A 12,625-nucleotide genomic window follows, 5' to 3' on the forward strand; every position below is an offset into this window, starting at 1 on the left:
CTTGACGTTCTTGCTTTTTTGCCAATAAGAGGTTTGCTTTGCAGTATACACCTTATTTACTTCTTTATTGCGTTCATGGGCCTTCATTGATGAATTGTGAGCATTAATAAAAATGCTCTCATTGTCCCCTATATTCCTCCAAATCCTGTGTAAGGTGAGGTGATGTGGAGAAAGCTAGTGTGGGGGGAGATTTATTATCAGGTAAATGCAGTTCAGCGAGAACATCAAGGCAAGTTAACCATTCTCTCTCGTACAGCGGCTTACTATGTCTTGCAAAGTGCTTGTTTGTAGAACTTAATGCATTGACGAGTGTGCAGTAGGGGGCCTTCATCTTGAAGTGTTACATAAATTGTACATTGTGCTGCTTAACTTTCTTAGAGTTTTTTACTTAATTCCAGAATACATTTATAAAACTTGCGGCAACAGGTGTGCCCACAATTTCAAATAAGGCACAAGACAAATGCTTATAACAAAACATATTTTTATTTGGAATGTAAAATATTGTCTTTGAATGGCACTGATTTCAACAAGTACAGTCTTTTTGACTGGTATCAAGTATATTTACGCCACTTTGGCATAAAAAACGCAAAGAAACAAGATGCAACAATAAAGAATAGTGTAATGTCTACTAGACAAGTAAACAAAGAATAGAAAGTGACTATCACGTCACCTGGCATCTTTGCAGATGTAGGACATAATGGACGGTATAATAAAGCACTTGGCTTAATTGATCTAAATAACAGTAAAAGTCTTATAAAACTCAAATAACAGTATGATATCAAAAAATGTGCAAGGCTGATAGGCACCAAGAAGTTATGCTGGTCTGTCTGCATATGACGAAAAATAAATGTTAAAAGCAGCCATTGTGCTGACGATAGAGCGCCGTTTCTGTGCACACATTGCATATGAGATGCTCAGATATTAAACAAGCACAAAAGCTTTTATGCCGTATTTTTCAAGTGAAGTTTTTGAAACTGTTTGCATGGTTACTAGACAGTTCAGAATATATGCAGGTAATAACGATGTGGTGCTGATGGTAGCTTGAATTCAATAAAACTAAGTACCTGCTGGGATTTATTCCAGTGAGTAACAAACTTGCAACACAAGTAGACAGGCCACTCAAATGGTCAAACATAGTGGAGTGCTAAACAATGAGAAAAAAAAAAAGACAAACGAACGAGCCTGCTTGTTGCCGCAATTGTGCAGGCATTTAGCGCTCTGAAAAAAGTTTCAATGGGATAGCATAAATTTCATCCCTTCAAATCTTCAAAATCTTGCTCAACGATGTACGAGAAGGTACATTTTTTGCTTGTTTTGTGAGTAACATTCTTGTTACAAACAATTTTTTTACGAAAACATTTTTGTTACGCTTTTGAATATGAATCATAATGTTCTCTTGACCAGCTTCTTTTAAAATTTTGATGCAAGGCAATAAGGCAGGCAAATGTTTCATCATATTATTGGGTAACAAGACGGTGAAAAAACAAGTGATTGTGTAATTGAATGAAGTAAACTTACTTGAGTAGGTTGAATGCTAGACAACTAGTCATAGCAGTTGAATTGTCTAAACAATGTCCTTTGTGTGCAATGTGCACAAATCAGATTAATGGTACAAAAAAGAAAGACTTTTGTCCAGATCCCAAGTCAGTACAAGCATGCAAGATGAATTACTAGCCTAAACTGTATTGCTGGGTTTACAACAAAAAATGTGCTCAGGCTTCTACCACCTGACAGATAGCCTTTTCCCCCCTGCTGCACCAGACAATTGGATGCGAATCATGCATGTGATGACAAGCCAAACCTTTCACTAGCATATCAGCTAATGAGTACCAAAAGCTACTCTGGCAATATTTTAATGCAAGACTCATTGCTCAGGTTTCCCAATCTTGCTGCAAATGAAAGCGGTGTGCCTGCACGGTTGGTCAACGGGCTCGTTTCTTGCCTCCAAAAAATCCACTGTAAATACTCGGGAGTCATTCCTTGATGTCTCAGTCAGGTTGCTTTCAGGGCACACTCGCTGTCAGCCACTTGGTGACGAATTCTTCCACAACCTCCATGTTGATGCCTGCATTGAGAGGTTGCAAGGATCTTGTCACATAGAGATATGAAATGAATTTTATGTATCTGCAGTAGAAACCAAGAACTTGCCCCATCCTGCAACATGCAAAATAGTGTGCGCGGCCTTATGATCAATGTATGTTTGAGACCAATATGCGAATGCCACCAAGCCTTCCACAGTTGCCTAGGTACACAGAGGAATGGTGAATATGCGCACACTACTAAAGATAGTACCACTAACGGTTCTTCAAACATACACACATGTTGCCTAGTATCATAAAAGTGCTCTACTACTTTGACACTATACCACGTGCTTCAAGTGAAGAAAGCCAAAAGCTGTGGTAGTAGTAGTGTGGCTTTTAGGCTAGAACATGAAGTGCCGCTAGCTTAACATCATCAGAGATATGCTCTTAGTGCAGCGCTAGGCAGTGCAATGCTTGCCTGCAGAGCTGGCGAAGGCAGTTGCATTGGGTGGAAGGCCACTGAGCATGCCGGGTGGCCCAGAACAGACAAGTAGCGTTACCAGAGGCTTGTCAGCTGGGTGCCCTCCACGAGGGCACTGCTTCTCCAGGTGGTGGCAGCACTCCAGGATCTGGAACAGCTCCCTGAAACAATCACACATTTTTTAGAGAGTTTCGATTGATTTATATGTGGAGTTTAACGTCCCAAAATCACCATAAGATTATGAGAGACGCCGTAGTGGAGGGTTCTGAAAAGATCGACCACCTGCGGTTGTTTGACGAGCACCCAAATCTGAGCACACGGGCCTACAGCATTTCAGCCTTCACCTGAAATGCAGCCACCGCAGTCGAGATTTAATCCCACGAAATGCGGGTCAGCAGCTGATTACCTTAGCCACTAGACTACTGCAGCAAGGATTGAGAAAGTTACCACTCCAGACCTTCTTTGCGCTGGAACCTCTACATTGCACTCTGTCATGTGATCGAGTTTCATTCCACTAAATCTGTTTAGAGGACTAAAAGATGGTTACAGCGGAGGATCGCCCATTAGTGCTTTGTGTTGAGATTTATTTCACGGGCAAAGCAAGCTTTGGAACAAGCTGTAGATAGAAGAACGGCCCATACATACATCAGTTAAGTTAATTATAGTATGGCTATGAACTTTTAAGTGTACTAGAATAAATCCAAATGTGCTGGACTACTACAGCTGTTGGGTATCAGGTAAGTTCTCAGAAATGCTGCTGCAGTTATTACATATTGCAGAGCTGTATGTTTCTCTCAACATCCTGCTATTTTTACTATGCCGAAAGGGAGAAAACCTTAGAGATGTAACTTGCGAGCCCCTGCTTTGAATTAGGATGCTAAAGCCACCCAGACAGCACAAGAATTACCATGTGAACTCTAGATTTATTGAAAATCCTACAGACATGAAGCAGTTGTTGATGTGGCAGAGATAACACTCATTTTCTGTTAAAATTTGACACAGCACACGCTTTACGCAAGATATAATGACACTTTATTAATATTATTCATCATTAGACGCACCAAATTGTAGCAAGCTCTGAACAGCACACGTTAAAGATAAACAAACTGTTTCTAAAATAATGGCTTTTTGATCAATCTGCTGTTGCAAACTGCCCTCTCCTAAACCAGTGAAAGTAGAACGTTTTGTAGCAAATTCTTGCTTGTGGTCCTTCACTATCAGAAAATGCACCAATTGCAACAATTATAAAGTCTACCGTTTTTTACATAACTTGATACAATCTCTAAAACAGTAAAATGATTGCAATGCACAGTGACATAGAAATTGACGTATGATACACACCAGGCTTCTTTCTCCTTGCGGTTTGGGTACTTCATAGGAGACAGAGAGAGGCGCTCATGGCTCTTCTGAGAACGCACATATCTGCACAAAAATACGGCAATAATTAAGCAAAAGTGCGCAGAATCTTGTAATCAATAGTCAAAATCAACTTTAAGGGGCCACAGTAAATTATTGCTTGTGTTACAAAGTCTTTTTTATTCAGTTTAATCAGGACACAATACATGTGATAAGATACATTATCAATCTTCCAGAACTGAACAATTAAAATATCTAGAAACAGTAACGAGTGGTACAGCACCAAAAGAGCAGCTCTAATGAGGGTTAACGCGAAGGCAGTGTGCGCTTGTACCATCACTATTCAAAAGAAGAGTTGGGAAAGTTATCACATAAAAAAAAGCGTTGAGCTGGAAAACAAAAAAATTGTTGCACTGAAGTTGCCTGAAAGTACTTAAAAGCTGACCCAAATCATTTTTCCAGTTCATTTAACGTTATTGCACACTTCTTAAAAGACTAACACCTGGTATGAAGGACTAGGCGGACACGAGCGGAAACTTTGACTTTAGTTTATTGGATGGACACCAACTACAAACAATATGGAATAGCTACCAAGATCACCCAAGCCCGTACTCTCATAGGCTGCATTTTCCCGGTCATACTTCGTAATCTTCATTCTGGTCGTGCATTACAATTTATGAAAAATAAAGGCACGTACAAAGGTTCGGTATCTTCTCACACTCCATTTCAAGCGAACTAAGATTTTCAACAGTCTAGCACTGCTTTCCAGCAGTTTTGCAGAACAGCTGCAGTGAGCCCTGTATACCTGCTTCCTCTGCGCAGCTCCCGCTCAAGCCAGCGGATGGAGTCCCGGGCTCCAACGCTTTCCCGTTTCAGCAGGTCCAGGCACGCGATCACTGAAAGCAGACAAGGAGGACTTGAGGAATTTAATTTTGCAAGCAGCAAAGTGATTATGGCACAAGTATTTGCGACTGCATTAAATGATGCACGTATTTAATTAATTCTCAGTGCCTCCAGCTATGTATACAACAGTGTCTAAAAGAACAACCCTCACCAATGTGCAGATCAGATTATGTCTTACAAGTATGTTTACGAAATAAATCAAGCTCATACACCGCAAGCATCAGGGACAAGCAACAGTTTGTAGCAGCCCTGTAGAAAAGCCACACTAGCAGTCAGGCTTAATCCTTTTCTTGCAAGCATGAAATGACTAAGACAAACTGCATTGTTCAGTAACAGAGGGCATTTAAGCATGGGCGTTGGGAGGAGCTTGTCTTAAGGGAGTGCGAACCTTCGTTTTGTGCCCCTTTGCTCCCTCCTACGGGGAGGATGGAGAGCTTGTGACGCTTGACTGGAAATAGGTGATGTTTGTGTAGCTTGGGGTGAAGAAGGGCTCATTTCGCCCCCCCCCCCACCGCTCCTGATGCCCACGCACTTGAGGTCTTAAAGGAGCACTGACATCAAATTTCAAGATCGCGATTTGCCCATCATTCTATCACTTGGTATGCATGGGTCTTCTTGGCAAATTTTGAATGGTATCCGTCGCGTCAAAGTAATTTTATTTCGACGTCAACCAGCGCTGAATTGCTAAAGAGACAAAAAAATACACTGCTCTGTGACATCGACACTAGTGCTACATTTTCGGTGCGATACATTCCACAAATACCATCCTGAGTGACGATACGCTAGTGACAACGACGTCGACGATCTTTGAGTGTGTTTGGGGCCGACTCCCAGCCACGCTCTCAATTGGGGCTCTCCTTGCTGTGTTTAAGCGTGCGTGCGATTCATCGTGTCGCATCGACTGATTTGCGTTGTCCTCCACTGCGTATGAGTATGATCATTCACAGCGAAAATACGTGCCAGAATGTCGGAGAACCGCTGCGTAGTGAGAATCTGTACGTCGAGGCGCAAAAAAAGCGGAAAGTGCATGGAGTTTTATGCCTTTTCAAGCCATGACCCTAAACGTAGCCAGTGGGTTGACTTCGTACACGCTGTTGGACAGAGGAACTGGACGCCTGTGAATAAGAGCCGTATTTGCTTTGCGGCGAGCTGCTACAGGGTAAATATTGTGTTGGCGAACTAGTTCGGTTTCACTGGCAGTACGAGGCCTCTTCTCGAGGCCGCGGCTATTCTTACCGTGTGCCCTGCTGCAGCTTAAAGCAACGATTCACTCGCCAAACATTCACGACATGAGGTGCGTAGTTGGTGTTCTTGAGCTCCGACAGTACGGCCAAGACTGGTAAATACATTGCATTTAACGCGGAGCTCGTCAAGCAAGGATTGTCGCGAATCGCGGCGATGCCAAATTTCAGGTCACTGTCATCACATTTGCCGATGTTGACCACGACAACGGCGAGGACGACGATGTTGGCGACAGAGGCATGTCTACGCCTTCAGAGACACAGCTGGAGGACTTTACGTGCGCTCCTAGCAGACAAAACACCAGTGTGACGTCATCATGTTTTGTGGAAGCGGCATCAGCTGTGCAGCGGGCTCTACATGGCCGTGTGGTACTGTGTACAAGAATGGGGCAGTGTGTGCTCACTGAGGGGCTGAGAGTGACGCACTTCATGTCGTCGCCGACAGGTGGTGTGGCCCGCAGCGTCACCTGAAGTTTTTCAGCGGTTTGAAAGGCGTGGCTATTGCGCGTAGCTGTTTCGCACAGTAAAAATGTTTACACCCAAAAGAGTGTAAAAAGGGTGCTTTTACGAGAAAGCACCCTTTGCAACACCCTTTAACACCCATAAATGGTCGATTGAAAAAAAAGCACCCATTTGTTTGGGTGCTTGCCTCGATAGCACCCTAAAATAGGCTCTAAGGGTGCTTTTGTGCCTGAGAAGGGTGTAGGTGACGATTAATCAGATGGAATATGCAGCATAAGAAGAACACATAATTATAATATTTGGGATTTTACGTCTCAAAAACCTCGATATGATTATGAGGGTCGTCGTAGTGGAAAGCTCTAGATTTTGACCATTTGGTGTTCTTTAATGGGCGCTGATATCGCCAAGTGCACAGGCTTCTACCTTTTCGCCTCCACCTGAATTCGACTGCCACGGCCGGCATCGAACCCGCGACCTTGGGATTGGTGGCCGAGCAGCTTAGCTACTGCACGAATATGTGGACCTTGTGTTAAATGACGGCCTAGACTTAGAATGTGTGAAGGTGCTCTCCGAATACAGCAGAATGCCAGCAGAAACAAATCGCGTTTCATCTATAATGGCAATTAACTGCAATCCACGTTACGAAAGCTCACCTTAGCGTTGGTTATCAGCTACATGTTTGCTGTGGATAATATACAGGAACATAATGTTTGCCCGAGTATGGGTGTGTGGGCGTGAGCCTGCGCTTGTGTTCGCGCGTAAGCGCGATTGTGTGTATACTCGTGCATGTGTGCGTGCGCGTGTATGTGCGAGTCCGTGCTTGTGTTAAGCGTGCCTGTGCACATGTGTACGCCCATGCATGCGTGCGTTTACGGTCGCGTGTGTGTGTGGCCGTATGTGTGTATACGTGTATGTGTGTGCGCCTGTGAATAAGTATGCGTGTGTATCAGCCCGTGCGCCCTCAAATTTCGTGTGTGTGTGCGGGGGGGCACTGCTTCTTAGTGTTTAAGGTCCCACACATGTTCAGACTGGGAGTCTATATGGGAGGTGGCTTAAGAAATGGCGGTGGTCAAGGCACTGTACACTGACTATTCAGTACATGGAAAACAGCTGCACATTTTCGTACCTCATAATTGCTTACGAACTTGCTGTGGTAGCTGATTAGGTCCGCTGAGGCGCTTCTACGCTCGAAAACGTGGGTTATGACCAATTCACACGGAAAGCTGTCACTGCACTTATGCACAACCATCGTTTATATTAACAACGTTTAACAAGAACGTGCCCTGCCTTTGCTACAGGTGCTTAGCTAGCCTATTCGGCAACCATATGGAATTATGTGCTGATCATGTGGTCAGCAAAAAGTTTGTTATAACAACCTCGGCACGTTTTGTGGTGCATGACAAGCCTTCTAAACATCCGCTACTGTGGATTAATTTGTTCCAGCTTCGACTACGCATTCAGTGTTTGCGGCAACATACGCGGAATTGCCTGACACAGACAATACAAAAAGAAATTTCTCTGGAAAAAGGTGTAGCGATGCTCTCCCGCTAATGCCACCGAGGACGAAATAATTATTGTTTCTGGCCATTCCATGGTGCACTTTGTTTTCCGCAAGTTTTGCTTCACTATTTCTCGCCCACTGCAATCGCATTCCGTCAAAATACTCAAAGAACCCGAGGCTGGTAAATAACCTGCGTCGCTGTGCGACTGGCTGGAAGGAGAGTTGCTGTTTACAAGGAGTCAATCCGCGTTGAACGGCCGTCCGCCGTATGCGCCTTAGCGTTTGCCTTTCGGCGCCGTCTTGGCGGGTTTGCCGCTCCTCCCCCCCCGTTCACCCCGGCCAGCGTTGCTCCCACAACGGCGGCGTAGATAAGCGAATAGTTGCGTCACCGAGCACCTGCGCCGACAGCTGCGGCGCCGCCGCCAGTGCCCTTCCTTCTCTCTCTCAACGTTGCCCTCTCTGTCTAATAAGTCTTTCAAATGCGTTGCGTTGGTCGGGGTTCTTGGTCGCTGTGTGTGTTCTAGCGAACAGGCGCATATTCAATGGTGGTCACGCATGACACCATGTTCGAAGTGACGCTCGGATTAAGGAATATTCATGGAGTGGCGGACACGGACAACGTGGGCCGGTTAACGGTGAGTGTACTGTTTTCGTAGGTAGTAATCATACAGCGCTAGCTGGGCACCTGCAGCAGCTCTGCCGAAGTAGGCTGCCAGCCATTTACAACAGCATGCGTTCGCGGGCCTGTTGCAGATGCCCGATTAAACGTGTGACTTAACGAGTTCACACTGCTATGCGCGATGTTGTGTAAGTGCCTGCATCACTCATACAGTGAGTGATGTGATCACTTAACAAGGGCGGGATTAGTTGCTGATCGCACATTGTCTCTACACTGCACAAAGTGATTGATATCGTTTTAAGATGTGCTTTGGGCTACATTGTAATAACATTTCTATTAATACTCAAATGTGCAACGTGCTTCTGTAGGTGTAAGCGTAAAAAAGAAAGAAAAAGAAAAAAATTATGTACAGAGGCGCACTGTACGAAATGGCTTTTTTTGCTTAAAGATGGTGTAGTTGGAGGTGCTGATATGCCGCGATGCTCCGAGCACGTGCGCCTCGGTCTTTTAAGCTATTTAGGACAAGTGTCACCAGCAACAGGGAAAGATCTAGCAGACTTCCAAAGGCGCGTTGTTGTGGCCATCGCCGTGCGTTGTTTTCCCTCGTTTCAGTTTGCGGTTTTCGTGCTTTGCCTTCATCTGCGATAACGTTCGGCGTTATAACAGAATCAAAAGAGTATACGTAACTGTGGGAGCTACGTGCGGTAGCTCTAGCATAAGCCATGGCTGCTGCAACGTAGACGGCGTCCGCGCGCGTTGCTGTCGTTCGAGCGCTCCTACTTGCTTGATTGTGTTTAACTGAGTATTTAGGCACGGGTTACGTTTGTAAATCCCGTGGTCAATAATCGCTAGTAGCGTGCCCCTGATTGCCGTCAGAGGATGGGCTTGGTTGTCGAAATATGTCAGACGCTTTTTCTGAAAACAAGCTTTGAAAACTTTTTTAAAGAAATACTTTTATACATGCTAGGCAGTGGCTATTGCAGGCCCGCAAATCTTCAAAAACTGGACGAGCTATCACATCTTTTATCAAATTACAATGAATTAAGATGAATGAATTATAGATGACGAATTTATGTGCTAGATTAGGTGCACAAAACACATGTTCGCAGCCCTACGTCTAGAAAGCAGGCAAATAGGAAGCACAGCGTCAAATTTGGATAAGATTTCATTGACGGAGCGTCTTGTGAGGGTAGAAAGAACGAGAAAATGTTTTATTTTTGATGCCCTTATAGAGGCAGTCAGAGTTGCACTGATTGGTGACCTGTAACAATTCCTCAGATTGTTAGAGGCGTGATTAAAGTAAGTAAATCTTTTACTTTTTTTTGCAGACTTCTTCGCTAGTGCCACGCCCAAGATCATTTGTTCTCATGTAAAAGAGAAAGCAGAGATGTCTTCACTGTTTGTACATGAAGAGGTAAGTTTCTTGTGCATTTTGATTAATGTTACATGTTCTGAACGTTGTACTTTAGGAATTGTTTTTCACACTGGCCCATTACCCTAGAAGGAATTTGATTCTTAAGTGAGTTCAGGCTTTCGTAAGTGCCATTTTTGAGCTGTAGTCTTACACTTCACCTCATTTCGGGAATTTGCTGTATGCTGGAAAACTCTTATCTTTATCATACGAAATTATTGGAATGTATGGGTTGTATGCTTCGAGTTCAGTGTAATGTCAATTACATGCCATTTCGAAGGATACACACTACACATTCTTTAAATATGGTGCTGCCAGAACAGCACGAACATCCTTTTATGAGAAGTCATATTTGCTCTTATTACAGGATGGGAGGGTGCCGCTGACGTCCTGCGTAGTCTACCCCGGACCCAGCCTAGAGCAAGCCTACTTCCTGAACCTCCACATGGATAACCGAAAAATCTTCCGTGTCAGTAATGACGAAGAAGGAGTGACAGCACTGATGAGTTAATTTTTTTTATTTTCAACATTGTCTATGGCCGCAAGGCCTTTAACAACCACCGTGATTGAGCGGCTTTTTCTCGGCGTGAGTTTGGAGTTTATCAAAGAAGTTGTTCAGGCCGTACGACGCTGAAAATTTTAGTGTCACAATGCCTGAACAACTTTTTCTAGTGTGGTCATGGTAGATGAACAAATATTGTTATTTGTGTAAGTTATTTTGCTTAAATATTGCTGGACCATTCCATGCCAAACGTCCCAGCCACTTTGGCGACCATCTGAATTGTATTTGAAAAAAAAATGTGCTGACTTACTGCGTTGAAAACAGTGAACTGCTAGAATATTTCACCGAGAAAAAAAGTTTTGTTCATGTGGCTGGCTTATAACTTCCTGGCATAATGCCGTCTGTGTGCTGTTTGTAAAAAATTTTGTTTTAAAACTACCGCTTATTTTTTCTAAAGCAAATTCGGTCTACCTGTTAAGTAAATGTGCTTCTGTAAGGTATTTGAAGCTCAATAATAATAGTGCAAATTTTTTGCCACATTCACTTCCAAGAATAAAGCCAAAATGTGTTATGTTTGCATTTTTTATTGCAATATTGCACTTTGTATGAATATTTGAGCAGTGAATACTTACTCCACAGAAGGGATATTCTGAGGAAAAAAATATCTTTATACCTCTCAAGCTGCTGAAATATACGAGAAAATATCACGAATTTCACAAAATCGTGATTATTTTCCGCATTGAGATGCAATTTGCTCCATATTGTGATACAATGAAAACTCATCATTATACCTAAACTGTAAGAAAATGAAATTCTTTTCTGTAATAAAAATCTTATCGCGAAAAGGACAGGAAAGAGCGCTGTCAACTGAATTTTATTGAAGGTGCTACGAGCGTTTTTTTACTGAGCACAAGACCAGGGCTCATCTGCAACAACACATGTGTGACCATGACAAAATAATTTTAACCGAGGAAAGAATACTCTTTTTTGGAAAAGATAAGTGAAGGTATACTGAATCATTGATTCTTGGCCTTCCTGATAGAGAGTTCTAAAATCTCTCATTTTTCTGCTTGCTTTTTTTTTCAAAAACCGTGTATTATGAAACCTAGGACTACACTTACATTCTTTACAGTGTCCGGCCATGAGACTACTATAGCCCTTCTTAACATTTAAAGCATGCTGTCTTGCTTGATCATTGAAGCATTGCCCAGTTTGTCCTATGTTTACTTTTCCACGTGCTAGCGGTATCTCATACACATTAGATTGGCATTCAGTAAACCTATTCTAGTGACGAATGGTGCGAGATTGACTATTCCTGTTGCTGTAAGTACATGCACTTTTGAAAGCTTGCAAGGGGTGGAAAACAACAATGTCATATCTGCTGGCTCTTTTCCTAAAATTGTGAGGCACCTTATGTACGTAGTACCATGTGACATGCAAAGGTGATTGGTCATTCTGTTTTTCTTTTGGTCCTGTTTCCTTTGATTTTACTTTCTGCAGGAGGGTTTCGCAAACAAGTGTGATGATGCTGTTCGGGTATTGGCTGGTGCTATCAGGCCAGGAGTGCTAAGAATGTTCTGCCTTTTGATAGTGGGCATTCAAAATCAATAGAAAGAGGAATTGATACCACATGTATTCAGGCCACCCTTCAGAAGTCATGTTAGCACAAGGGGGAGGTCAGGCTTTAAAACCAGATTAAAAGACTAAAAGATGCTGGGTATCCCAATAGAATCTTCACACCCGTTTGCAAAACCCTCCCGCTGAAAGTAAAGTTAAAGAAGACAGGACCAACAAAAAACAATGACCAAAACCTTTGCATGGTATACCACATCACGTGTCTCACAACTAGAAAAATAGCCAGCAGATATGATATTAGCGTGTTGTTTTCCACCCCTTGCAAGCTTTCAAAAGTGTGTGTACTAAACGGCAACAGGAATAGTCAATCTTGCTCCATTCGTCACGAGATTAGGTTTACCTAATGCCAATTTAACGTTTGTAGAAGTATTTTTTATCAGGTAAACCAATGATCAGTGCATCACTACACGTTCACTTATCCTTTCCGAGAGGGAGTATTCTTTTCACAGTTAAAATTATTTTGTAGTGCTCACACGTGTCGTCGCGCATGAAC

At 43.1% G+C, this 12,625-nt stretch overlaps 1 protein-coding gene across 1 annotated transcript in view; it reads right to left on the minus strand.

The window, feature by feature from the left end:
• Window positions 1-464: 464 nt before the first annotated feature.
• The window catches only part of LOC119161898 (nonsense-mediated mRNA decay factor SMG5), a 394,369-nt gene continuing 382,208 nt past the window's right edge, over window positions 465-12,625 (minus strand). Inside the window, exons 18-21 of the mRNA XM_075880312.1 lie at window positions 4,664-4,754; window positions 3,844-3,924; window positions 2,500-2,663; window positions 465-2,065 (exon numbers count right to left, since the gene is read on the minus strand). Of these exons, the coding sequence (XP_075736427.1) occupies window positions 2,004-2,065; window positions 2,500-2,663; window positions 3,844-3,924; window positions 4,664-4,754 (398 nt within the window). The 3' untranslated portion in view covers window positions 465-2,003. The remainder of the gene's footprint in view (window positions 2,066-2,499; window positions 2,664-3,843; window positions 3,925-4,663; window positions 4,755-12,625) is intronic.

The sequence above is a fragment of the Rhipicephalus microplus genome, chromosome X (assembly GCF_043290135.1).
Source record: "Rhipicephalus microplus isolate Deutch F79 chromosome X, USDA_Rmic, whole genome shotgun sequence".
Classification (NCBI taxonomy): Eukaryota; Metazoa; Arthropoda; class Arachnida; order Ixodida; family Ixodidae; genus Rhipicephalus; species Rhipicephalus microplus.